The 27,971-nt window shown below is 39.3% G+C and overlaps 1 protein-coding gene across 1 annotated transcript; it reads left to right on the top strand.

Moving 5' to 3' along the window:
- Positions 1-82: 82 nt before the first annotated feature.
- Positions 83-27,383, top strand: slc22a5 (solute carrier family 22 member 5). The gene is made up of 13 exons (XM_079395326.1): positions 83-224; positions 15,079-15,250; positions 17,352-17,434; positions 17,577-18,127; positions 19,220-19,323; positions 19,476-19,630; positions 21,212-21,383; positions 21,759-21,885; positions 23,912-24,009; positions 24,134-24,348; positions 25,957-26,139; positions 26,228-26,363; positions 26,851-27,383. The coding sequence occupies exons 4-13, from the start codon at positions 17,741-17,743 to the stop codon at positions 26,945-26,947; spliced, it is 1,674 nt and encodes a 557-aa protein (XP_079251452.1). The 5' UTR covers positions 83-224; positions 15,079-15,250; positions 17,352-17,434; positions 17,577-17,740; the 3' UTR covers positions 26,948-27,383.
- Positions 27,384-27,971: the final 588 nt, after the last annotated feature.

The raw sequence follows: 27,971 nt of genomic DNA, 5'->3' as shown, positions 1-27,971 counted from the left end.
GAAAAATCTACATGTAATGCCTTTTTCCTGATTGTTTTGCCATCACACCTTTGGTTATGTTGACGTAATAAACTGAGACGATACTCATCAAAGTTTTAGTGTAAGCCAGTCCAGATCTCGGCTGAAAAGCACTAATACCTGCTAAAGCAGCATGAGAGAGCGAGAGGAGTAAAAGTGCGGAAAGCAGCATCTATTTCATGCACAACTTGAACAAACTACAACAGGTAAAGCTGTCAGCTGTGTGGATATTGGCAACATCGTTAACAGTTCTGGTTTATAATCGATACTAATATGGCTCAAGATCTTTAGTCTTTATGCTGTGTTCTGTTAAAGGCAGGCAGGTGTTGTGCTGGTAGAAATTCTCTTCACATCCTGATAGCAATCACTAATTTAAGTGGTCTATAAATTGACCAACGTAGGACCATAAATTGTTCGTCCAATCAAAATGTACGTTCCGAACATCGCAATAGGCTGTGCTGCCTGCCTGTCAAATATGTATTTGCATTCCTCTGTGCAGACATGATACATCATCAGCGCGTTCCAGCGAGAGTGAAAGGTGTTATTGTAATATTATGCGCTTTGTACTGTAATGTTGTCTCGGGGGTGAATGAGATGTGAGGTGATCTGACAGCGTTGTGTTCTCATCGTATGGCAGGTATGTCTCTGCTCTGTGTGAGAGTGGTCATGTGTTCTGGAGGAGGCGTGGCTTTGCAGAGTGATTATGCAGATCTTGCTGTCAAAGCTAGCTTGCTATCGCTAACCTCTCTGAAATCACCAACCCTAGCTGTAATGCGTGAACTTCATTTTATTTGTAGTGTACTTGATGTCTAATAATTGCAATAAGCTTTGAGCTCTGTTACATTTTAATATACAAAATATCAGCTTTAAAATTCTGCCAAATTCATAACAAAATTTAAACAATAGAGTTTTGGCGTTTTATAATTCAGCATGAGAGATTAGTTTAGCGTCTCAGTTGAAGCGGTACATGAACCCATCATATTTTTCTCTTTACTATTATAGTACGAAATAAACCTGAATGAACATCAGAAGGTATAAGATACAGTACAGGTCACTGAAATGTCTCGTGTTAACGCTCACAAAACATGTAAAGCTTAGAATAACTATCAGGCGTCCATAAACTCATAAATCAGCTCGAAAAAATAACTATAAAGAGGAATATTTTGCTAAATTTATGTGCTATATTGCATATTCATATTTTCACTTAACCTGTTGTCTACATGATAAGAAACAAATACAAGGAGGTAAAGAAAAAAATAAAAATAAATTGCATGTCATAAATGAAGAAAAACACACTGAATTTGTTTATAACAATATTTATAGGATGCATTGAGGAGAAGCCTAAACTACACTCAGTGGCCAAGTGCTGCTGACATGGTCAGTGATACTGGCACAGATTCTGTTTTATAAACAATTCTCTGTGACTGTATAGCTCTCAAGTTGGAAAAGAAGTTTACTTTAGTGAACCAAGCTCCCAGGACATCTACAAGCTGGATTAAAATGCTGAAAAGATGAGACATAAACACATGACAGTACAGTATGACTGAAATGTTAAACATGTTTATTCATTACTTCACTCACATTAATTTAGCCCTCATGACCGAACATTCAGTCCCAATTCCATCTAAATCAGCAATGCATTTAAAAGATATGAGAATTTGTTAATGATAAATAATGAATTTCTATATTCAAGTGAAAACAGCAAATATGCAAAAAGTTTTATTTGTATTCATATATCTCTATGCATATTTGTTTTTATGAGAAATGTTCAATATATACAGTGGGGCAAATAAGTATTTGATACATTGCCGATTTTTCATCATGTGATAGACAGAATATAAAAAAAAAAATCCAGAAAATCACATTGTATGATTTTTGAGTAATTAATTTCCATTTTATTGCATGAAATAAGTATTTGATCACCTACCAACCAGCAAGAATTCTGGCTCTCACAGACCTGTTAGTTTGTCTTTAAGAAGCCCTCCTATCCTCCACTCATTACCTGTATTAATTGCACCTGTTTGAACTCGTTACATGTATAAAAGCTCTACTATTTGAGCTTTCCTGTAGCTCAAATAGTAGAGCATGGCGCTAAGGTCAAGGTCATGGGTTCGATTCCCAGGGAAAGCAAGAGCTGATAAAATTTAAAGACTGTGACTTGAATGCAATGTAAGTCGCTTTGGATAAAAGCGTCTGCTAAATGCACAAATGTAAATGTAGAATGTAAATGTAAAAGACACCTGTTCCCACACTCAATCAATCAGACTCCAACCTCTCCACTGTGGGCAAGATCAAAGAGCTGTCTAAGGACACTAGGGACAAAATTGTAGACCTGCACAAGGCTGGTATGGGCTACAGGTCAATAGGCAAACAGCTTGGTGAGAAGGCAACAACTGTTGGCGCAATTATTAGAAAATGGAAGAAATTCAAGAGGACTGGGGCTTCATGCAAGATCTCGCCTCATGGAGTATCAATGATCCTGAGAAAGGTGAGGGATCAGCCTAGAACCATTACCATTAGTAACACACTACACTGTCATGGATTAAAATCCTACAGCGCACGCAAGGTCCCCCTGCTCAAGCCAGCACATGTCCAGGCCCGTCTGAAGTTTGCCAAAGACCATCTGGATGATCCAGAGGAGGCATGGGAGAAGGTCATGTGGTCAGATGAGACCAAAATAGAACTTTTTGGTATAAACTCCACTCGCCGTGTTTGGAGGAAGAAGGATGAGTACAATCCCAAGAACACCATCCCAACCGTGAAGCATGGGGGTGGAAACATGCTTTGGGGGTGCTTTTCTGCAAAGGGGACAAGACGACTGCACCGTATTGAGGGGAGGATGGATGGGGCCATGTAACGCGAGATTTTGGGCAACAACCTCCTTCCCTCAGTAAGAGCATTGAAGATGGATCGTGGCTGTGTCTTCCAGCATGACAAAGACCCCAAACACACAGCAAGGGCAACTAAGGAGTGGCTCCGTAAGAAGCATTTCAAGGTCCTGGAGTGGCCTAGCCAGTCTCCAGACCTGAACCCAATAGAAAATCTATGGAGGGAGCTGAAACTCCGTGTTGCCCAGCGACAGCCCCAAAACCTGAAAGATCTGGAGAAGACATGTATGGAGGAGTGGGCCAAAATCCCTGCTGCAGTGTGTGCAAACCTGCTCAAGAACTACAGGAAACGTCTAATTGTAAACAAAGGTCTCTGTACCAAATATTAAGTTCTATTTTTCTATTGTATCAAATACTTACTTCATGCAATAAAATGGAAATTAATTATTCAAAAATCATACAATGTGATTTTCTGGATTTTTTTTTTTTATATATATTCTGTCTCTCACAGTTGAGGTGATGAAAATGATGAAAATTACAGATCTCTCCATTATTTGTGAGTGGGAAAACTTGAAAAATTGGCAGTGTATCAAATACTTATTTGCCCCACTGTATATGTATATATATATATATTACATACATATATAATTGTGTAACGGGGAGGCATTTTCATTTAGATCCATGTGCAGCTTTATTAGTTCCACAGAATAGTCGTACAAGCAGAGGTCAATCACAGACGGTAAACACAATGTAGACAAGGCAGTATCATAAACCAAGTTCAGGCTGAGGGTCAGGGCAGGCGGCAGACTGAGAATAGAGCAGGTCAACAAGGCAGGCAGAGTCAGAATAGGCAGGCAGAGTTAGTTTGTAATCGATATAACAGTCCAGGTCAGCAACAGGAAATCAAACACGGGAATAACGCTCAGAAATGTCTGTATGGGCAAGAACAAGACTTCGCACTGAGAGAGGGGAAGGAATGGTTTATATATGCCGGTTGATGAGGAACACCTGTGCAGGTAATCAGTCTCAGGAACGGGGTGATATGGGAAATGGAGTCCGAATGATAATGTTAGTACTCAGATGTTCCCTCTGGTGCTGATCGGAGGGAGCCACAGAGGCTGAATTTGTGACAGACTACTAGGTATTGAAGGATTCTACCCCGGCGGCGAGAGTCCAGGATTTCTCGGACACGATATGCCTCCTCGCCGTCTATGATGAGGGGAGGAGCCCTCTGGTCACCAGCCTCCTCCTGGACCTCCGATCCTCTCGGACCACCAGCGGGCTTGAGCAAAGAGACATGAAAAGTGGGTGAGATACGGTAATGAGCAGGGAGTGATAAACGAAATGAAACGGGAGTAATTTGTCTGAGGATTTTGAATGGACCCACATACCTGGGACTGAGCTTCTTGCAGGGTAACCGGAGATGTAGATCCCGAGTGGACAACCAGACCCACTGCCTGGGTTGATAATTTGGGTTGATGCGTCGGCGTCGATTGGCCTGTTCCGTGGTTCGACGAACAGCTCTTTGCAGGTGAGTATGAGCCTCATTCCACGTCTCTTCGCTCCGTTGCAACCATGAATTAACAGCTGGTAATTCTGAAGGCTCCCCTGACCAGGGGAACAAAGGAGGTTGGAATCCCAGAACACATCGGAATGGTGTGATGCCAGTAGCAGGTTTGCAGATAGAGTTCTGGGCGTATTCAGCCCAGAATAGGTAGCGGCTCCAGTCGGATTGGTTTTGGTGGCAGTAAGATCAAAGGAATCGGGTTAATTCTTGATTGAGGCGTTCTACCTGGCCATTGGATTGGGGATGGTCTCCAGAAGTGAGACTCACGTTAATGTTCAGTTGTTGGCAGAATGCGGTCCATACCCGCGAAGGGAATTGTGGTCCTCGATCCGAGACCACGTCCTCAGGAAGGCCGTAGAATCTGAACATGTAGTTGCATAGGGCTTCGGCAGTTTCAAATGCTGTGGGCAGCTTTGGGACTGGAATGAGGCGACAGGCCTTAGAGAACCGGTCAATGACTGTGAGGATGGTGGTGTGGCCCTGTGAGGGTGGAAGATCTGTTATAAAGTCAATGGTGATGTGTGACCAAGGACGTTGAGGAATGGGTAGTGGATGGAGCAGACCAGCGGGTAATTGATGAGGAGATTTGGAGATGTTGCATATTTCACAGTTCTTCACGAACGCCGTTGTGTCAGACTGAATGGAGGGCCACCAGAATCGATTACTCATAAGTTGGAGTGTGGCTGTAATACCAGGGTGGCCTGAGCTGGGGGTTGCATGTACTAAACTGAGGACTCATTGCCGTAAAGCTTGAGGGACATAGGTGAGATTAGGCGGGGTCTCGGCAGGTGGAGGTTCAGTGGTCTGGGCGTCAGTAATCTCTGTCATAATATCCCATTGAATCGGTGCGAGAATGATGGAAGATGGCAGGATTGGTTCTTGATTGGGAGTCAGGGTTGAGAATTCGTGGAGTCGGGAGAGTGCGTCTGCCTTGGTGTTCTGGGATCCTGGTCGATAAGTTATTTTGAAGTGGAATCTTGTGAAGAAGAGTGCCCATTGGGCCTGTCAATGATTGAGTCGTTTAGCGGATTTGAGATATTCCAGGTTCCGGTGATCGGTGAGAACGGTGAAAGGTTGTTTAGCTCCCTCGAGCCAATGACGCCACTCCTCAAAGGGTGGTGATCGGAGGGAGCCACAGAGGCTGAATTTGTGACAAATTGACAGAAGCAGGATAAAAAAAAATTAATTAATTACAACTCTGTCAGTCCTCTGTTGTGTGTGTCATGTGTTCCCGCCTCTTGTGTCCTTATTTGGTTTGTTTCCTGTTCTTGTTAATTGTAATTATTAGTTCATTCTTGTCCAGCTGTGTTTGTCTCATCTATGATTATCCTGTGTATTTATAGTCCTGTCTGTTCAGTTAGATTTCTTCTGGTCTACTCGTTACTCCCCGGTTCCTGTCTGTGTCAGCCTTGCCCTGCCTTCATGTCTTCATTAAAGACTATTATTTTGCGTTAGATCCTTGTCTGCGTGTTCCTGTATCCTCCTCGTGTGTGCACCGTGACAATGACCTTTTTATCCTCACAATTCTGTTTGATTTTTAATTCTGCCACAGAATTAAAAAAAGGGTACTTATGACTTTTTATCTCAAAATTATGACTTTTTTTCTCACAATTGCAAGTTTAGCTTTTATATATCAATGCAAAATAGTTTCTATGACCGCTGTGACCATGAGGGTTTGTGAAAGACTAAAAACAATGAGCAACACCCTGATGGAGTGTATTACACACACACACGCACACACACTTATATGGCCTGGATAGATATATATTGTCATATAAAGGATATCTATCTTTCTGTCTATCTATCCATCTTTCTATCTATATGTCATATGTGAAACTGTAATAGACGCACATACACTTCCGTATGAGTAGAATATGGATGGATGGAAACTGAAGCTGAAACAAATCTGGTGTAGAAACAACTTTCACTCAGAAATTGCTAGTAAATTTTACAAATAATTACAGAGAAACGACAAGTGACACGTTGAGCTAAATGTAAAATTCTGAAAGATTGAAATAGTACTTTCCAGTAAAACAAGCTAATAATTATTATACTGACATTTGTACAGGGCAGGTCAGAGTGTAATGAGCTCTTAGATTCATGTGGAGAAACAGCCAAAGCGTTTGTGTGATGATCCAGTATATGCGCTGCATGCCAGCCGTATTTCATCATCGCACATAAGCTTTTCTGTTCTTTAATGAGGCTGAGCAGAAAAGGGAAGTTGAGCTCAAACGTATCAGGAACATTGTATTTAACTTGACCACATCTGCTAGAAATGTCAGTCTGTTATGCCAACACAGAGTGTGGGAATGTTTCACAAGTGTTTGTAGCTTGTTATCAGAGAATAATCATTTGTGTGAGAAGTACAACTATGACTCGAGCGGAGTCTGACTGTGTGAACGGCTGTTCACCTGTAAAGGACTTTGAATCAGGTCAGAAACACAAATACTGTATTACTGACAGACAATCGCACACCTGACCTACATAAATGACGACATGCATGCGATTGTTCTGCCTGCTATTGTAAACATGAAGCGCTTCTCTTGGGCAATATTAACTGCATTGAACCAAATGACCTCTGTATGACTTAAGACCCGTGACTCCAAAACCCAGTAATAGGGGATGAAACGACCAAGCGAACAATAACCCTGCTTCACATGGACATCCCTTGTGGAAAAAACCTCACTTAACTATACTTTTATAAAGTGTACTTGTTGCAGAAATAATATACTTTAAAAGAACACACATAAGTGCAAATTAAATGTGTTATTTGCAACGCTTAAATACATTGTATTTGTAATTAAATTCAAATGTATCACATTTTAAAGTGATATTAAATGCAATAAGTTGGACTTTTGAGTACTTTACTATTACAGTACTATTACATACAAATACAGTACTCTCACAAATGACACCGTATCAAATGTTATGTCGAAAACTAAACTTCATAGAGTTAATAGCGCAAGAGCTGGTGATGAAAATTTCCACAATACATTTTATTGGAGTATACTGTATAAGAAAGTGTATTTAAGTTTAGAAGAAAAATAAATTTCAAGTGCATTAATGCACATAGTGTATATTATAGACTAAATACACTTAAAATACATTAACAAATGCAATTTTGAAGAACACGCTTAAGTTGAAATTAAAATCAATTATTTTACATGTGCTTTAGTATATTGATAAATATATCAAAATAAGTGTACTAATTTAAAACACAATTTAATCAAAATTATGTAAAATGTATGTTTAATAACACTTAATTAGACATTATTATAAAGTGCATTTTTAAAAAGTGCTTAAATTGCCTTTAATTTTGATTATATTATATTATCTGCAAGTGCACTTTTTAAAAAGTATACTTTTAATAATTGAAGTACACACAAAGTGCACTTTTACTGCAATTAAGCACACTTCTTTTTCACAAGGGATAATAAACAGATGGATGCAGCTCGTTGCATTATACATGGGTCTCACTGGCTCGCAGACGTCTGCTGTGTTTCCTAATAACCTGCATAAAGCCTGAGGACGCTGCTCTCAACCGCCAGCTCGTTGCAGAATCCTAGGCAGAGCAGCTTGGATTTCTTGTAAATCACGTGACTTTAGCTCCAGCAGCACTTCTGCAGCGTGACCAGGTGGAGTCGCCGTTGAGAGGAAACGCAGGCATTTACAAGAAATCCCAGAGTCTCACTGGAATCCACCCTGCTTCCCTAGATGCCATACTTCACATAACTAAATGCTGTCTGATTGCTCATCTGTGACACATAAAACCATAAACGCCCTGGCATCTTTCAAGGAGATGAGAGAATCAGAGCTTTATAACAGGATAATTACACTGTCAGAAAAAAGGCACAGCAGCAGAAGCCTTAAAAACAACACTGTGGACGCTCCTTCACACCTGAAGGGTGCATATTAGTGTCTCTGAGGAGTATCTGTACCCTTAAGGTAGTAATATGTACTCTTAGGATACAAATACCAAACTTTTAAGGGTTTTTCTAGCACAAAGTGTAGTTTCCAGTCGTTTGAGCATCGGTAGGGCTGTGCTGAAAGCTGCGCTGGGAAACAGTGTTAGTTAGGAAGAGGAAGCTGTGGATTCCACATCACATGAGTTTCACACACTCACACACTCGCCACATGTGGAAGCGTGCATGAGGTAGTGGCCAGCGATTCGACAGACCGAGTCATTGTGATTGCAATTCATGCTTGAGAATGTGTGCTTTTTTTATTTCATGAGCCATTTTGATTTCATATGATCATTGTTGCATTGCATTAAAACAGTCTGAGAGTTTGAGGCTTGTGCTGCTTGAAATGCCAGTTTGCAGAGTGATAGATGGAAATGCAGTGAGAACGGCCTCAGAACGAGTTTTTCATACAGTGTGCAGCATACCAGGCTTTATCTCCACGCATCTGATCTCCGATGACTGATGAAGACAAGCCACCTAGCAGCTGTCTGCTTTCATCATGTTTGTTGTTTCAAACTGTCTGCTGTAGAATCATAGTAGAAAATGAGACGCATATTAAAACATGCAATGCATTTGCAAAAGCAAGTAAACAAATTACCTCAAACACAGACTAGAAAATGATGCAGTGTACTCAGCCAATTTCCTGCAAAAGTATGCCAACATTTCAATGTGTATTTTAGTCCACTGCAAACTCAAACCCGCTTATTTCCTCAAATTGTGTGAAGAGACAATCATCGCCATGGAAGGTCATCTTAAACACCCACATGGACAGAATCAAACCTGCTGTTGTTGTGGAACTTTATGGATCATTAAAAGTTTGCGTGACATGTATGACCGCTGGGATGCATTACAGGCAGTCTTAGGGAGTAACAGAATTACGAAATATTGTAATTAGAAACAGTTACTGAGAAAAAATGTGTAATTAAATCAGTTACTTCTGAAAATGTTAACAATTACAAACAGTAAAAGTTACATTTGAATTTCACACACACACAGATTTAATTGACTTCTTTCATAAATTGCACTGACTGCTCTAAAATATGAGACAGCAATGTTTCAGGAGTTTAGGACACATGCTTATTCAATAACTGTTTTATTTCTTATTTGGATTTATGTATATGCTTTATTTTTTAAGATTATCTGTTTTTCCAAGGCATTGTTATATGCCAGTGTTTCCCGCCATAGCTATGCAAAGAATTAATTACAAGAACAGTATTATATAGCTATTCTTTCTTGTTAGGATTTTAAGTTTGTATTTAACCTCAGAAAAATCTCAAAGAGGTGCTAAAGTCTGATTTTGTGGTGGCTGTGCTATAAAATTATATAAGTCTGACAGTAATCAGTGTTGAGTTCTACTATACTAATGTGAACCCTGCCTACTTTACATGTTTCAAAATGATTAACAGTTGAAAACATTGGTTAGAAATTTAGAAAAGTAACCAAAAAGTAATCAGATGTAATCAGTTACATTAATAAAGTAATTGAAACATTCTACTTGTTACATTCTGAATAGGGTCACTTGTAATCTGTAACATTTCCAAAGTAACCTTCCTAGCACTGATTACGGGTTTCAACAGCTCTCAAAGTTAAAAGAGTTATCACTATGATGATCTTAGTCATTTTAAACATCAGTTAGAAAAGTAAAACACTCTAGAGATTCAGTGTGGTTTTACAGCATACAGTTCATCATAGCTCTTTCTTGCAATGATGCACGTTCTGAGTTATAATGTAAATGCATGACAAATGTGGCTACAAGTTCTTCTAGGTCATGAGCAAGGTATTTCAGTCAGGCCTGTGAACAAAAGCCCTCATTTGCATATGAATGTCTATGGAAATGCTGTTTGTTTTGCTGCTGATCACAATGGCATACCGGCTAAACAACAAAGTTCAGAGTCAGTGCTGATATCTTGATGACTAACTGACATACTTTGAGATATTTTGATTATGAAAGCATGTGATCATATGGCAGATAAGGTGTTGACAGACACACAGCGCCCTCTGCTGGAGAGAAGCTCCACTGCACTGACACTGCATCAGGTTTAGCATAGTACATTAGATTAAACCTTAGATAAAATGTCATCAATAAGTCATTAACATCTATTATATATGCTCCTACACAGTCTGGAGTACTTGATTCTGACTGGCCAATCGCTGCCTTCAACAAATAAGGTCTGAATAATAGTAATGCTGTATAACTGACCCGCCAAACCTGTCTATCCTCATAGAAAAATAATGCTTTCATGTCCATGTATTCATTTATTTAAGAAGCTTTCAATGTACAGTCAGCCAGTCATTGATGAAACTCAAGAATAAATGAATATGACATTTAAAATTATTACTAATTATGATGAATGCTTACGAATGAACCAGAACACAACATGAGTATGAGGTTTAAAGCAGGAATCATGAATACCAGTGTTGGGTGTAAAGCATTACTACGTGATTAATTACTGTCATTTAATCACTTTTCCTTTGAGAAAGTAAAGTAAGGGATTACTCTTAATTTTCGATTACAGTAACTTCTGATGTACTTGCATTAAATTATGTATAGACCTCTTTATAAAGCAAGTCGATTTAACATCAAATTTTAAATCTAATGTAAAATGTATGTTTCTCCCTTTAAATACTCAATATTTATTCAATGATTTATGCAATTTTATGGCAATGTTTTGAAAGAAATAAAAGAGCAGTTTCACACCTATCCTTGTATTGCTCATCTGGTCGAGGTTGTTATGGAGTGAGTGAGTGAGTGAGTGAGTGAGTGAGTGAGTGAGTGAGTGAGTGAGTGAGTGAGTGAGTGAGTGAGTGAGTGAGTGAGTGAGTGAGTGAGTGAGTGAGTGAGTGAGTGAGTGAATGAATGAATGAATGAAGCATTTATATAGCACTTTTATTGTGTATTGACATACACCCAAAGCACTTTACAATCATTATAATAAGTACTGCAACAGTTTGTAGAAGAAGACATTTGTAATATAATTACACTGTTGAAGGTGTAATTAGTAGCTAGTAATTAGTTATTTTTTCAGCTGCTTCCACACAAAATCTTTCCTTGTCACACAGTTTCTGAAAGCTGACACTCAAACAGCAGAAGCACACACCAAATCTACAAAACCAGACACTAATTCTCAGCCTTTGACTCCGTTATCAATTTCATTAAACACTTTTAGCAAAACACAACACACAGTTCTCTATGTAACACACACAAACCTAACAGGAGGTAACTTGATTTCCTTTTTCAAACACAACCAATCATAAAGCCACAGTAACTCATCACTAACTCCTCACATGTGCTTCACTGAACACCAACCAATCAATAAACACACATCCACACAACTACACATGCTGGATGTGGTTCTGTTCTGTCATACTGTGTAATACTGTATTCACAAACACTAATGCTCACAGTAAAAAAGTTTGCTTTCAATCTTGCTTTCATGTTAACTGTGAATTTAACATCTCTCTGCCGGTTACTGTACAGAAATGTACACAGGAGCTAATGAAAGAACAGCTTTATGATATATCCTAAAATATAATATTATGGCAAAGGTGTTTGCAAATGTTAGGTTGTGAGATGTGTTTGTGATATTTTGAATGCAATGCTTCATTTTGCAAGAGATGTGAGGCGTTTTCTTGGATTCTTGGATTTGTGCGTTAAGTTTTGAGGCAAAGTTTTGAAAATGTGTAAGCTGTTGAAAAAAAACTGTAAAGTAATAATACTGTACAATGTTATGCATCAAAGTACTATGGTGCAGCTGAAAGAGCTTGTTTTCTCGTTCAGAGTTTTACATTTAATTTCTTAATATGCAAATTCGATGCGATAGTGTTATTCTCGGTCTCTGTGGATGAGTGTGGTTATTCTGCCCCCTGCTGGACACTGCAGGCACAGCTCTAGTTACCCCTGGAGCATCCGCTGCGTTACTCTACACATAATTCTACATTACTATGAACAAAGCTGTAAATGTGATCACAACGCGACAGAGGAATAAACTGAACAATGAAGGGCAGAATAACCTAAAGCTATGCGAACCCTGACCGTTCTTCTGAAGCGTGTTTGACCAGAGCACCACGACCGCTCCACGACCGCTCCACGACTTCAGCGCAAATCGTGAGTAACATCGCGATCGCGACCAATGTAAGGACAGCACAGGTAACGCTCGCACGATCTAGACGCGAATCAACGCGCCACAACGTTTTCAAGCAGAGTCACTTTCTCTTTCACATTCGCCAACAGCAGAGATCGCCACAGAACATGAAATTCTGAATATAATTCCCAAAACTCACTAATTCTCAGGCCAGCAGGCACATCACAAGATATCTGTAAATGTTATGTTGGCTATGAGACATTTGTAAAGCATGACAGTAAAACCCGTTTGTAGAGATGTGCTGGTGTGAAACAGCTGGAGTCGTGTAGAGCAATCATCAAGTCGTTTAACTAGAAATCCCTTTCCAGACTGAAGGATTGAAACAGGCTTACCGAGAGTCGATCCTGGCGTCTAATACACAGAAGAAATGCGTTTAATCCGAACTCGTGATGGACGCAAAGGTATCAGACGAGCACAAATACACTGAAGGCTTTAAAGCCTCTGCTCTTTCACTTTCGCTTTACTCAGATGTGACGGAGGAGGCTGATGCGAGGAATTCACGAGAAACGCGTGCTGGAAATGACCTTTCTCTGGAATTCATCTTTAGGCCAGGGTGTCAGAGTTTAGTTTCAACCCTGCTTCAACACACAAGCATGTAGTTTTCAAATAAACCTAAATGATTAGATTAGCTGGATCAGGTGTGTTTAATTAGGGTTATATATGTGGACGCCCTTAGGCTATCCAGTGTTATTTTGATGATCTGAATGGAATCAGGTTTTAATGTGGTGTTTATTTTTCAGAGCATCCTCTGAACTCCATTAATTCCGTTCCATTTTTAATTCTAGCCTATACTGCTCTAAAATAAAATATGGTTACACTTTATTTTAAGGTGTCCCTGTTACAGTGTAATTGTATAAGTACTGAGTAATATTAATTAACTACATGTACTTACTAGGGTTATGGTTAAGATGAGGGTTTGGTTGCATGTAATAATTATGCATAATTAATTGTTATTATCATAGTAAGTACATGTAACGTGTAACAAGGACACCATACAATAAAGTGTTACCTAAAATGTTTATTTTAAATTGATAAATGTGTCAAATATGAACTATTTAATTATTACTAAATGTTATCATCCACAAATAACAATGATAAAATTATGCTTTACTTGTAAAGTAAACTAAGCATTGTTAGACTATTTGTTTATTTATTTATGGCAGAGTGCATTAGAGCAAAGTGCAGACAGGGACAGATACAGCCTGGTGAAAGTGAAAACAAAAGTGGTTCCTCTGCACTGGTGTAAATGGTGGCAGATGCTCTTTGCACCTCAGTCTATTGTAGAACATTATAAAACAGTATTTCATTGTGTATACTTATTAAAATGTATGCTGCATTATTGGAAGTTTGCTTGCCCTGTTCTTTCAACATTTAAATGATGAACTTTACTACAGTAAACTCTGCAATCCACTGAACCATTTATTGTGTAAATGTGTCCTAAAATCGGCCTAAAATATCAAACATGTTTGAAATCCTTAAACTAGATGGAATCACAGTCTGAAGCCAAGAAAATCAGAGTCAGTGTCCATCATGAAATCTGTCATCTCTGACTGACCAAAGCCTGCAGAACACCTCGGACACTGCAGTGACTCCAGACACAGATCTGCGGAGGAGTTTATTCCAGCCTCAACTCTGAGTAAACTTGCCCAGGCCAGAATGTTAGGAACCTGTAAAGATTGTGAGAACTTGAGTTGATTTTGCATATTACTACTAGAGTTTCCTTGTTCCATGTTAGTTCACTCCTCAAAATGTGTTGCATGTTTTGCTGAGTGTTTCCAGGTCTTTATCCACACGGGTCTCTCTATCAGACCGGCTGTGCTCCTCAACAATGTCTTAAGATTTGTTTTTTGGTAATTTGGGTCACAAACCATCTGATAAAGTCAGAGTCTCTATGTGATATGAGTCACTAGACTGATAACAATATTAAAGATTCATCAAGATTCAAGAGTGTGCCATTGAGTCCAGCGCTCAGCACGTTCTCTGATTATTCAGATCGAGAGCTTGCCAGAAATACAGAGACACTGATTTTACTTGCCATGCAGACAGCTTGAGAGACACAAATGCTCTCTTTTTTGCATGACATGTTTGGGGTCTTTGCATTAAATATGGTAATTCAGTGATGTCTTCTCAGATGTGTATTGTGATCATAGACATTCATAAATAAATCAAACACAGACAGCAGAGCACCATTAAAAAATATCATCATCATCATCATCACTTGTTGTCCAATACCCAATGAATGCATAAACTGGATTATATCCCACTGAAACATCCAATAAACCCAAAATCTTCTTTTTGTTTTCTGCAGGCATTTGCGGTTAACCTCCTGATGGCATAAACTCATTGCATTTAGCAAAAGAGCGCTTCATATCTGTCATTGATAGTACACTCACTGCAGGTTCTGTCATGAAAAACATCAATTTATTTTAGCTATATTTCAATAACAAAATAATGTTGACAGTTAGTCAACTAAATTTGTTTATTTAAATGTAGCTCAAATAAATTGATTGCAACCACTTACCTTAAAAAATGTAGTAAATTCAGTGAATCATTTTTTACAGTGTATAGGTGTTTCTTCTGAGAGTATCTGGATTGCTCTTCAATCTCATCAGCTGTTAATGCATCTGATGAGGAAGTTAAGGTTGGTTAAATAACAGAGGGCACAACCGTACACACACATCAAGGAACAGGAGAACCATTCATTGTGAGCTCTCACCACATCAAGAACTGAAAGTAAGTAAATTGTCCTTTGCACATTTTGTTTAATCTGGTTCCAGTTAATATTGTCAATAATTGAATAAATATTGTGTTGCTACAATAAAGCATCCAGTGATTTACTGATATCATGCATTTATAAGGTCTGGTATTCAGAATTTATAAAGAAAACACATTGTTAATGAATATGAATGACAAAGTCATGTCTCGTAATTTAGTCTTAACGATTTAAAATGATCACTGGAAAAGTGGCAGGAGATTTGTTTTGCATGAGCTCCTCCAGCTCTGAATCAGCGCTCCTACAGATTTTATCAGTGAAATTCAATTTCCAGCTCTTTCAAGCGGTGCAGTCAATGCATTTTGTTAATAATAAACTATGAAAACTATATTTAAAAAAATAGATTGAATAAAAACAGGTGGACAGTAACAAAGTACATTTACTTGAGCACTGTATTTAAGTACGCTTATAATTAAGAGCATTATTTATTTGAAAGACAAATATTGTGTTTTTCACTCCACTGAAGTAGAAAGTCATTACTACTGTATGCAGCAGCTTTGAAAAGCTTTGGGGGATTTTTTTTTCTTCTCTTAAACGTGACTTTTATTTTTTAGACAGTTTATCAGTAATCATTCTTGTGGTTACATGACCTCCCAGCATTTTTGTGAACACTGGTCAGTTGCAAATGTGATATTTATTTACAACAATTCAGTAATAAGAAGTTAATATAGTGGTACATATAAGACACAATATTGTCTGATATTGCAAAATTGTGTAACTGAAAATATCGCCTATAAAGCCACAGAAGAACTGCTGTGCGTCTCCTAATAAAACACAATAGTTCTTTGACTTTTAGCAGCACTGCACAGATTGTTCTGCGTGTGACATCAAAGACCGCGAGAGCGATTAGACAGCATTTTTGAAATTTTTATGTAAAAAAAATGTTTTGCTTTTTTGTTAAAGCAGTGTTGCTGTTGTAAAGTTATGCAGCTACAGTTGTGTCGCTGGGTTTTTAAACACTGCACTAACATAAAAAAGGACATTTATTTTTGGTACTTGAGTACTTTTAAAAGCAAGTACTTCTGTATATTTTTACTTAAGTAAAAATCCGTCTCTACTACTTTCACTGGTAATGGAGTAATATTTGACCAGCAGTGTCCGTACTTTTACTCAAGTAATAGAGTTCTGTACTTTGTCCACCTTTGAATTCAAAACATATTTTTTCAGGCAGCACGTTACATAGTTCTGCCTATATAACAGCAGATTCAAAGCATCGAATAAATAACCAGAGCTTTCTGGCAGGACAAAATACACTTACATGAATGGGAGACCATAGCAAACGTAATATTTTACAGAACGTTATCGGAACCATTGGCTCCAACAGCAAAAGGAAAAAGCATTTCTGTCCTAGAATTTCCATGACTTTCCAAAAGTGGGGGAATATAGAAAGAGATGGATTATGGTGGTCAGAAAATAATAAAGAGTCCAATCTTAATTTGTAAGCACACAACCAAAAAGTGCTATTCTTTTACTCCTTTGGCTAGTTTTATTGAATGAAAGGTATTAATAACGCAAAGAGGATATGAAGTAAATGTATGCTTAAACTATAATGATGTAAACTGTCCCTTACGAACATTAACCCTGGTTTTATTAATCATTGGGGTTTTTTTTTGTTGGCATATTCATTACCATTTGTATAAACATATTTTTACTACAAATATCATGGTCAATTTGTGGTTACCATGGTTTAACTGCAATAGCCATGTTTTTTTTTTTTGGTTTTATTTGTAATTTGTATTTGTATTTATAGTTTATTTGTATTTGTAAAACCATGGTTAATTTTCATAAAGGGTGGCTTACTGTAGGTGATCTGTAGTTGTATAGGCCTGATGTTTAATTTTTGAATTATGAGTATTTTAGAGTTGTTGCTCTTCACATAAACATAATTCATACTGCTCTTTCAAATAAGCAGAAACGTTTTCAGGAACAAATCGTTCCGGCTGAACTGTTGATGAAGGGAGGACAGATGTGATTTAGGCGTGTACATGAGTACTCACAATGCATGAGGAATCTACAATAATGCTTGATTACAATGATTTTTTTCTCTTCTAAAAAAAATAGCATTTTCAAAGATGATATTCAAACCTCAGGCTCTTGATAGCAGTTAGAATCAAGTATTTTCCAGACTGAAGGCTGATCCTGCGGTGAGCTAATCAGATTGCAAGCATTCGTAATTCTTTTGGCTCCTTTTAGTGGAAAAATGTGCCTTGGATTAGTTGCCATGTACATAATGTTAAAGACCAGTCAAACTCTGACAAGACTCACAGCCTTCCTTCTTGTGTCCAGGCAGAGGATAGCAGTGTTCTTCTCCAAATATCTCCAGGAGTTTCCAAACACCAAAGACCTAAAAACCAAAGCTGACCTCTGCAACATGTGGTAATTCAGAGGCTTTGGACAAAAAGGCATTTTTACAGTCAGCTGATTCTTCTGTAATCTCCAGCACTGGCAGAATGGGAAATTATGACAAGGACACCGCCTTTCTGGGGCAAAAGGGACCGTTTTTTGTCATCCTTTTCTTTCTCTTGAATGCCGTCTACATTTCCACGGGGCTTCACAGCCTCTACATAGTTTTTGTTGGGGCTTCACCGTCACATCACTGTCGGATAGCGGATGGAAATCTAAGTGAAGAATGGCTGAAAGCCAGTATTCCCAATGAGATGGTCAATGGAAAACTACAGCCAAGTCAGTGTTGGAGATACAGGCTGGAGACGGTCAGAAGCCTGTGTGCGCAGGGTTACTCGCCGCTGGAGGTGAATCTGACAGACATTACGCTGGAGAAGTGTGTGGACGGATGGAGCTACAGCACAGACATCTACCACTCCACCATCGTCTCTGAGGTGTGTGCATGCATGCAAAACTCTACATTTAGGAAGATTCATGTATTATACAGTTTTTCAACTGCTTACACACATTTTCAAAAAATTGCCTAATTTCTTTTTTAAACTTTACGCACAAATCCAAGAATTGCACACACAAAATGCAAAATACCTCACATCTCTTGCAAAATTAAGCACTGCATTCAAACTCAAAATCATCTCAAAAGCAAACATTTGTTTTGCATTGCAAACACCTTTGCCATAACATTATATTTTTGGATATATCATATACACACAGTTATTCAAAACCTAAAGCTGTTCTTTCATGAGCTCCTGTGTACATTCCTGTACAAGACTGAAAGTAATCGGCAGGGAGATGTTGAAAAATTAATGGTAAACATGAAAGCAAGACTGAAAGCTAATTTTTTTTACTGTAGGCATTAGTGATTGTGAATACAGTGTTACACAGAACAGAAGAAAAGAACCACATCAAGCATGTGTAGTTGTGTGGATGTGTGTTTATTGATTGGTTGGTGTTCAGTGAAGCACATGTGAGTCAAAGGCTGAGAATTAGTGTCTGGTTTTGCAGATTTGGTGTGTGCTTCTGCTGTTTGAGTGTCAGCTTTCAGAAACTGTGTGACAAGGAAAGATTTTGTGTGGAAGCAGCTGAAAAAACTGTAATTGCAAAGAAAATTTCCATCCACTTGGATTGCACAGCTTTAACAAACCAATCAACTTCATGTGATACATATTTGACAGTCGTACATTAATAAAACAAGAATGAGATTTGAGTAGTACTAATGACCAATCTGTTTTAATTTGTTATATATTTATCATAAATTAATCCAATTTGTTTCATTTGTTACATTTTAACTGAATCTTGTTTCACAGCTAACCATTTTTTTATCGATTAAATTTGTTTTCACAATTAATACATTTATGCTGATAGGGAATTTGAGTTTAAACTATGCCATGATTCCTTGAAAAAAAGTGCATGAAAACTCATAAAATGGCCTGCTGCATTCCTCTCAGTGATTCATCCAGTAATATTAATAACAGTGTGTGAAGAGCAGATGATGGTAAGCTGTCGATCTGTTGTATGTCCTGGCGCAGTGGGATCTGGTGTGTGACAGCGAGTGGAGAGTCCCGTTCGCAACCTCAACACTATACATGGGCTACCTGTTGGGCTCTCTGGTTTCTGGCCAACTTTCTGACAGGTACTGCTTTTGTCCACACGTCATAATCAGTGCAGACATTGACAAAATATTTTGATAACAACAATTTGTTTACTGCAAGTGGTCTGTTCCCTCCTCACCACCGCTGTTAGAGACACACAGTGACGTCTGGTGTCTGTCTCGTGTCTCATCAGGTTTGGCAGGAGGAAGGTTTTCTTCGCGTCTCTGGCAGCAGAAGCACTAGTGATGCTCGCACAGTCCTTCTCCGACTCCTGGCTGCTCTTCTGTGTTCTGTATTTTTTTATTGGTACAGTCCAAATATCCCTGTACATCACAGCGTTTGTGCTTGGTAAGCATATTATAGTGAATATAGTCTGCTGATGAATTTCACTGCCTGAGATATGCTGGAAACGCATGCACTCTTAAAAATAAATGTTTCAAATAGGGGTTTTTCACAACAATGCCACAGAAGAACCATTTGGAAGAACCATCCAAAGAAACTTTCAGTGAACAGTTTTTTCTTAGTGTGAGGAACATTTTAATAATCTAAAAATGTTTTTGCATTATAAAGAAACTTTTGTGCATTGGAAAGGTTTCATGCTTGTTCAGGGTTCTTCTTGAACTATCAAAGCCAATGAAGAATCTTTTTTTTAAGAGTGTGCATGGGATATTCTAGATATACACTCACCTAAAGGATTATTAGGAACACCTGTTCAATTTCTCATTAATGCAATTATCTAATCAACCAATCACATGGCAGTTGCTTCAATGCATTTAGGGGTGTGGTCCTGGTCAAGACAATCTCCTGAACTCCAAACTGAATGTCAGAATGGGAAAGAAAGGTGATTTAAGCAATTTTGAGCGTGGCATGGTTGTTGGTGCCAGACGGGCCGGTCTGAGTATTTCACAATCTGCTCAGTTACTGGGATTTTCAACCACAACCATTTCTAAGGTTTACAAAGAATGGTGTGAAAAGGGAAAAACATCCAGTATGCGGCAGTCCTGTGGGCGAAAATGCCTTGTTGATGCTAGAGGTCAGAGGAGAATGGGCCGACTGATTCAAGCTGATAGAAGAGCAACTTTGACTGAAATAACCACTCGTTACAACCGAGGTATGCAGCAAAGCATTTGTGAAGCCACAACACACACAACCTTGAGGCGGATGGGCTACAACAGCAGAAGACCCCACCGGGTACCACTCATCTCCACTACAAATAGGAAAAAGAGGCTACAATTTGCACGAGCTCACCAAAATTGGACGGTTGAAGACTGGAAAAATGTTGCCTGGTCTGATGAGTCTCGATTTCTGTTGAGACATTCAGATGGTAGAGTCAGAATTTGGCGTAAACAGAATGAGAACATGGATCCATCATGCCTTGTTACCACTGTGCAGGCTGGTGGTGGTGGTGGTGTAATGGTGTGGGGGATGTTTTCTTGGCACACTTTAGGCCCCTTAGTGCCAATTGGGCATCGTTTAAATGCCACGGCCTACCTGAGCATTGTTTCTGACCATGTCCATCCCTTTATGACCACCATGTACCCATCCTCTGATGGCTACTTCCAGCAGGATAATGCACCATGTCACAAAGCTCGAATCATTTCAAATTGGTTTCTTGAACATGACAATGAGTTCACTGTAATAAAATGGCCCCCACAGTCACCAGATCTCAACCCAATAGAGCATCTTTGGGATGTGGTGGAACGGGAGCTTCGTGCCCTGGATGTGCATCCCACAAATCTCCATCAACTGCAAGATGCTATCCTATCAATATGGGCCAACAGTTCTAAAGAATGCTTTCAGCACCTTGTTGAATCAATGCCACGTAGAATTAAGGCAGTTCTGAAGGCGAAAGGGGGTCAAACACAGTATTAGTATGGTGTTCCTAATAATCCTTTAGGTGAGTGTATAAATCTCATTACATTGTCACAGGCAGTGAAGTGCTGAGTAAGTCCTTGCGTGTTTTCTTCACGACGCTGGGAGCGAGTCTGCATTACTGCATAGGATACATGATGCTGCCGTGGATCGCCTTCACCGTCCGAGACTGGAGGTCCCTACTGAGGGTTCTGTCGGGCCTGACCGTGGTCTACATCCCACTGTGGTGGTGAGTCTCAAGAAAACCAGAAGGGTTTCAGTTACGCTCACACTACACATTCTGTTGCATTCACACTGGAAACACAAGCTCATGCAAAGATTTCACAAAGTTCTGAATCTAAAGACGTTTTAAATCTACAGCATTGCAGAAAGGTACACTATGCTTTCACATTTTAGATAATTTGTTATATGTGGATTTATAGTTTTTATAAGGCACACAGAGCATGCTGTCACATCTGGTCATTGCAGTGTCTCATGCTGAAAGCCTGGTATGAGCGCATCTTTAGAACTGGTGCAGTTCTCATCATTGGCCACTTGACCCTTCAGTCCTTCCCTACAATAGATCATCTCCATTTCCCGTTTTTTCTCCTAAACAAATCCTCAGGCTGATCCCGGAGTCTCCGCGATGGCTTCTCTCTCAGGGACGCGTGCTGGAATCTGAGGCCATTGTGAGAGAAGCAGCGAAGAAGAATAAAGTCACTGCTCCAGAGGTGATCTTCAACCAGTCCGAGGTCTGAGTCTGCTCCCACTGCACTGCAGAGACTAACCCCGCTAAAATAAACAAGAACCTTTCAATAATATTCCCATTAAGCTATGAAAACTTTATTTCTGAATGTTTTTCAAACACTCTAAACATCCAATTTTTTTCAGTTTATTAAGGATGTTTTTTTTTTTTTTTTTGGTTATGCAAACATTAGAGGAATATTTCATTCCATCATTTTGAAAATGTTAAGAAACCATGACATTTAAATGTTCTCTCAATGTTTAAAACACCCATTTTTTAAACTGTTTGTCACATAGTGTAGTCTAATTGAACACGCAAGATAAAGAATGAATATCAAAATCTTTAAAGGGGTCATATGATGCGATTTCAAGTTTTCCTTTCTCTTTGGAGTGTTACAAGCTGTTTGTGCATAGATAAGATCCCTGAAGTTGCAAAGATTAACGTCTCAAAACCAAAGAGATATGCATTATAAAAGTTAAGACTCGACCACGCCCTCCTAAAACGGCTCATTCAAACACGCCCCACATGTCTACGTCACGGTGTGGGAAGATTTGCAAAACACCGCCCAAATGTATACGCAATGAAAGAAGGCGGAACTATTATTCTGGCTGTAGTATTGTTGCTGCTGCCAGCGCCATGTCCTGGAGACGCTGTGTTTCATTGTGAAAACGAAAGTACAAAAGAGGACACAACTAGAAATCAGTGGTTAAGTTGTATTACAACACTGTTCCAGAACAGTTCAACCCAAATATTAGAGTGTGTGCAGCGCATTTTACGGAGGATTTTTTCATGAACCTGGACGAGTAGCCTACAATGTTGGCTTACTCAAAGGCAAGTTTCTATAAAGTGGGGCAATTCCAACTTTGCAAGGACAGTCTGACACTTCTGACTCACAGTATATAAGTACGTTTTCATATTTAAAGAATTTACCACTGACGATTCAAACGTGAGTTTTGAGCAGTGTAGAGTAGTGCTTGTTGTTTGTCGTTTCTCCGATCACAAATGCAGACATGGTAATGTTTCCGCGGTGCGATGCAACGCGACGAGTAAAAAGACAGTATAAGTCATTATAATCAGCAATTATGTCCCCACTGGATGCAACACATGCCTTGTTTATAATGGGTGTTATTGTTTTTGTGTCGTCGCGCCAGTACATGGCATCACTATACAGTGAGGGGCGTAACATTTCCATCCCACGCTTGAGGTATTCGGCCAATCACAACGCACTGGATAGATGGCCAATCAGAGCACGCCTCGCTTCTCAGAACGATGAGCTTTGTAAAAATCAGCGCATTTCAGAAAGGCGGGCATAGAGGAGCAACAACAATGTACAGTATGTGGAAAATAATGTGTTTTTTGAACCTTAAACTGCATAAACACATTGCATTACACCAAATACACAAAATAATATTATTTTTTAGCAACATCATATGACCCCTTTAATAAACCAGAAACACGCAGGAGACCAAGCAAGGCAACGACATTTCAAATAAAGATGACACCAAACAAAGAACAGAAAGAACTGAGGAAAGATAATCTACCAAACAGGGAACAGGTATGCGCTAATCAATGTGTAACCCAGGTAACAAATGGGTAACTCTGGAAACAAACAGGAAGATGCTGAGAAATTAGTTAAACTAAGGAAGACCGGAAATAAACCCAGGAACAAAGAGCACAAGAACCAAACCAAAACAGAACATAACCATCATACTGTTATGAAAACATTATTTCTGAGTGTTTTTTAAATGTTCAAAACATCCATTTTTTTTGTTATTATTATTAAGAAATACATCAAGTTTTTTGTCCTGGTTTTTCATGAGAATCTTACATTTGAATGTTCTTTCAACACGTAAAACACCATTTTTTCTTTAAATATGTTAACATTATGAGAACATACATCAGATATTGATAATGTTATAAGAGCATTATTTTAAGACTGTTTTGTCCTAACCTTGAAGAAGCGGTCTGGGAGCGTTTCCATGGTTAGCTGGAGGTGTTATGAACAGCGGATCTGTTTTGTATGGTGTTGCTAGGTTAAAGAGGCGGCGTCCCAGAACAGCAAGTACAGCGTGCTCGACGTTATACGGATCAGCGATATACGCAAAACCACGTTCCTGTGTTTACTGCTATGGTGAGACATTCATGCAGTCTAACACGCATGGGACTGCATGCTTCAGTGCGATATATTTCTCCCATGCTCTTCAGATGATTCCACTTTCTGTAAATCAGTGAGTGTCTCTTCGTCCCTCTGATAGGATGGCCATCAACATTGGATATTTCGGCTTGTCCTTGAATACTACTAACCTTACCGGCGATCCGTTCCTCAACTGCTTCCTCTCTGCGGTCACTGAGGTGCCTGCCTACATCGTGTCCACGTTTCTTCTGAAGAGCTGTCCTCGGAGACCCGTCCTGTCCGCTTTCCTCATCATCGGAGGAGGATTTCTGCTTCTGGTGCAGCTGATTCCTGAAAGTAAGAGCTCACACACGCAATACAGACAAAACACCTTTGGCATGGATCACAAGATCCTACTGGGGATTCAGATTTAAAAATGAGCCTTACATTTAGATTTGAAGAGTAAAACACTCTTGTTCATGCAACATCATCTTTTGCTCACACTACTTAGAGAAAGGGACAGTGTTGGTGGAATTATGAGAGCAATTTACTGTACATTAACTTATTAGCAGAGGATTTATGATATAAGAGTCAGTAACAATAGCAGCAGTGAGTAATCAAGAGGAGCACGTTCAGATAATCAACTTAATTAACAGGATAGTGTATATATATATATGCAGCCACCTCCAGCCCACTCCTCACTCCTAACTGTTCTCACCCCAGCTTGGGAATTTGGGGGCGTTCTCTGGGTTTGGTTATATTCCGAGCTCGGAGGCCTCCCCTTGGACATCACGCCAAATATGCCTACTATTTGTTCAATCTGATTATGTGTAAATGCAAACTCGTGAATTTATTATAAAACCCTAAAAAGCACACAGAGGACTGTAAGCATTCAGAAAAAGCATCAGCAATCGGTTTATCAACCCAATCCTATGAATGCCAGTGAGTTTATGACGGGTCGAGGGTTAGCTCTCATTCCATGCAAGAAAAACTGGATTTGGACCATTTCAAGGAAAAGAGGTTAAGCCTATTACTTGCACATTTATTAAGAGAGCTGGACTGGACGTTTCCAGGGAACTTTCACATATGTGAGTTTTTGCTAATTTCAGATGTTTTCACACTTAACACGAAAATTGGGCTCTAATGTTCGGAGCGATGATGCTTTTGAATTGAAAACATAGATCCCTATGGGGCTATTCACACCAGGTGCAATCATTCATGGCATGAAAAAGTGAGGATTTTCCCCTCATCGCTCTGTGATGTAACAGGCCGTCTAATTACAGCTGAGCTTAGATCTCGTGCTCGGAGCAGCTTCTGATGCTCAAAAGGGTGAGAGAATGTTTTGAAAATCAGTGTAAACAAACACAGAGGAAGAGTATTCTGAGAGAGAAGAGAGTGGATGGATGAGTTCTTGTTATCGTTGGTATCTGAGAACAGATTTATTCTCACGTTCTTTATACAGAACATAATTTCTATTAATTCTCCACCGAGTTATGTGATCTTAAGAGCACTGTCTGTTCCCCATCGAGCATTCACTCACATTGCGAAACAATCTCTGTGAGAACTCCTCCCTTCTCCAAAATCCTGAAGTCTTATAGGATAGTTACAGTTCCATAAACTGGCCAATTGACCTATACAAATACTGACAAGCTTGGTGGGCAATTAAATCAGATTCTTCTCCTTCACTTCGTTGACCTAGTAAAGTGGAATTTTCCTGAAGATGGAAATGACTTTCTGTGGGATTTACGAGGGCCCCATAACCCTCACCCTAACCTCATATCCTCAAGCTGGAGTGAGAATAGCTAGTGAGGAGATCCACCTGTGCTGAACTAGTTGATTATCTGAACATGCTCCTCTCAAACTTTGTTAATAGGAATTTGATTTAAAATAAATAAAAATAAAAGGGCTGATCAAGGGTGTTCTATAAAATGCAGTGATCATTCTAATGCTGAGGCTCTTTCACAGGTCTGCAGACTCTGGCTCTGGCATTAGAGATGGCCGGCAAGTTTGGCTTCACCATGTCCTTCTGTGTGGTCTACATCTACACGGCGGAGCTCTATCCCACCGTCCTGAGGAACCTGGGCATCGGCATGTGCTCCTCAGCCGCTCGCATCGGCAGCATCACCGCACCTTACGTCATATTCCTGGGTAAATCTGCGGCTTTCCTATGAATCTAAACATCTGCATCACAATGGACTGGAGACAAGATGTTGTGTTCTTCTTTCTATTCGTAAAGGTACTTTCAACAAATATCTGCCCTACATCCTGATGGGAAGTCTGACCATTGCTTCCTCAATAGCAAACATTTTTCTGCCGGAGACGTTTGGAAAAGTGCTGCCCGAGACTCTAGAACAAATGCAGAAATGCAAACGGTAAGTGACTTGAATTATATACACATACATCTTTATCTATAGACTTTACAATTTTACAATTGCACGATTTTACAAGGGGAAGTCGTGGCCTAATGGTTAGAGAGGACTTGTAATCCGAAGGTTGCGGGTTCGAGTCTCCGGCCGGCAGGGATTGTAGGTGGGGGGAGTGAATGTCCAGCGCTCTCTCCACCCTCAATACCACGACTGAGGTGCCCTTGAGCAAGACACCGAACCCCCAACTGCTCCCCGGGCGCCGAGCAAGGCACCGAACCCCCACTGCTCCGGGTGTGTGTTCACGGTGTATGTATGTGTGTGTGTGTGTGTTCACTGCTGTGTGTGTGTGTTCACTGCTGTGTGTGTGTGTGTGTTCACTGCTGTGTGTGTGTACGTTGGATGGGTTAAATGCAGAGCACGAATTCCGAGTATGGGTCACCATACTTGGCTGAAGAGAGAAGTTTACTTCACTTTACCTCTTGTTTTTTATTAGTTTTATTAGAAGAGATAAACGCACCTTGGAGGAAGGGAAAGGAACAGTCATCGTGAAAGAAGAAAAGTTTGATGGCTACACAGCAGGAAATAAATGAATAAAAATTCTCCTCCGGACATTAAGACATTCATAATATCCTACATGGCACCTCGTCATTGGCTTCACAGTTTTATAGGCAACTCTCGATAAAATGTTGACCTAGTAAAGGGGAATTTTCCTGAAGATGGAAATGACGTTCTGTGGGATTTGCGAGGGCCCCATAACCCTCACCCTAACCTCATATCCCCAAGCTGGAGTGAGAATAGTAAAAAAGTTTGATGATTTTATATCAAATAATAATAATTATTATTATTATTATCTGTACTGTGTTAGGCTAACCAAGACTTGTAATAGCACTTGCACGTTGTCGCTCTTTTGTTGGTTTTGATTGCTTCTTATGTCCTCATTTGTAAGTTGCTTTGGATAAACGCGTCTGCTAAATGACTAAATAAATAAAAAAATGTGAATAAAATATGTCTACAGGTCTAAATAGGTAAAATGTCTTTTTTTTTGTTTTTTTTTTACATTAAGGCTCTTTTTTTGAAAGTATATTTGTTTGAATTTTATGCCAATCTGTAATTGCTATTAGAACAACAATTTCTTTTTTTATTTACCATTGTATTTAAAATACACACGTGGTCAGAATAGTTGGTACCCTTGGTAAATATGATCAAAGAAGGCTGTGAAAATAAATTTGCATTGTTAATCCTTTTGATCATTTATTTAAACAAATCACAAAAATCTAAGGGAAATATCATTATGAAATAAATGTTTTTTTTCTCAAATACACGGACACAATTATTGGCACCCCTAGAAATTCTTATGAGTAAAATATCTCTGAAGTATATTCCCATTCATATTCACACTTTTGAGCACTCCAGGGTGATTATGAACATGGAATTATCCAGCCATGGCTTCCTGTTTCACAGAAATATAAATAGGAGCACATCACAAATACATCAGCACATGTTGTTCGGGAGGGTTTCAAGAAAAATTCTCCTCACTCATCCAAAAACAATCTCCAGCATATTCAGTTATCAGACACGACTGGGACTTCAAATGGGACTGGCTTCTATGGTCAG

The sequence above is a fragment of the Barbus barbus genome (assembly GCF_936440315.1).
Source record: "Barbus barbus genome assembly, chromosome: 36".
NCBI classification, from domain to species: domain Eukaryota; kingdom Metazoa; phylum Chordata; class Actinopteri; order Cypriniformes; family Cyprinidae; genus Barbus; species Barbus barbus.
The sequence above is the reverse complement of the archived record's forward strand: the minus strand, read 5'-3'. Positions and strand labels throughout refer to the sequence as shown.

What these genes read in the sequence shown, in the direction of transcription:
- slc22a5 (XM_079395326.1), top strand. Translation starts at nt 17,741, where the DNA reads ATGGGAAATTATGACAAGGACACCGCCTTTCTGGGGCAAAAGGGACCG. An exon ending in GTCTACATCCCACTGTGGTG is followed by an intron (nt 21,384 to 21,758) that starts GTGAGTCTCAAG and finishes ACAAATCCTCAG; the next exon opens with GCTGATCCCGGAGTCTCCGC. An exon ending in CAAATGCAGAAATGCAAACG is followed by an intron (nt 26,364 to 26,850) that starts GTAAGTGACTTG and finishes GTTTTTTATTAG; the next exon opens with TTTTATTAGAAGAGATAAAC.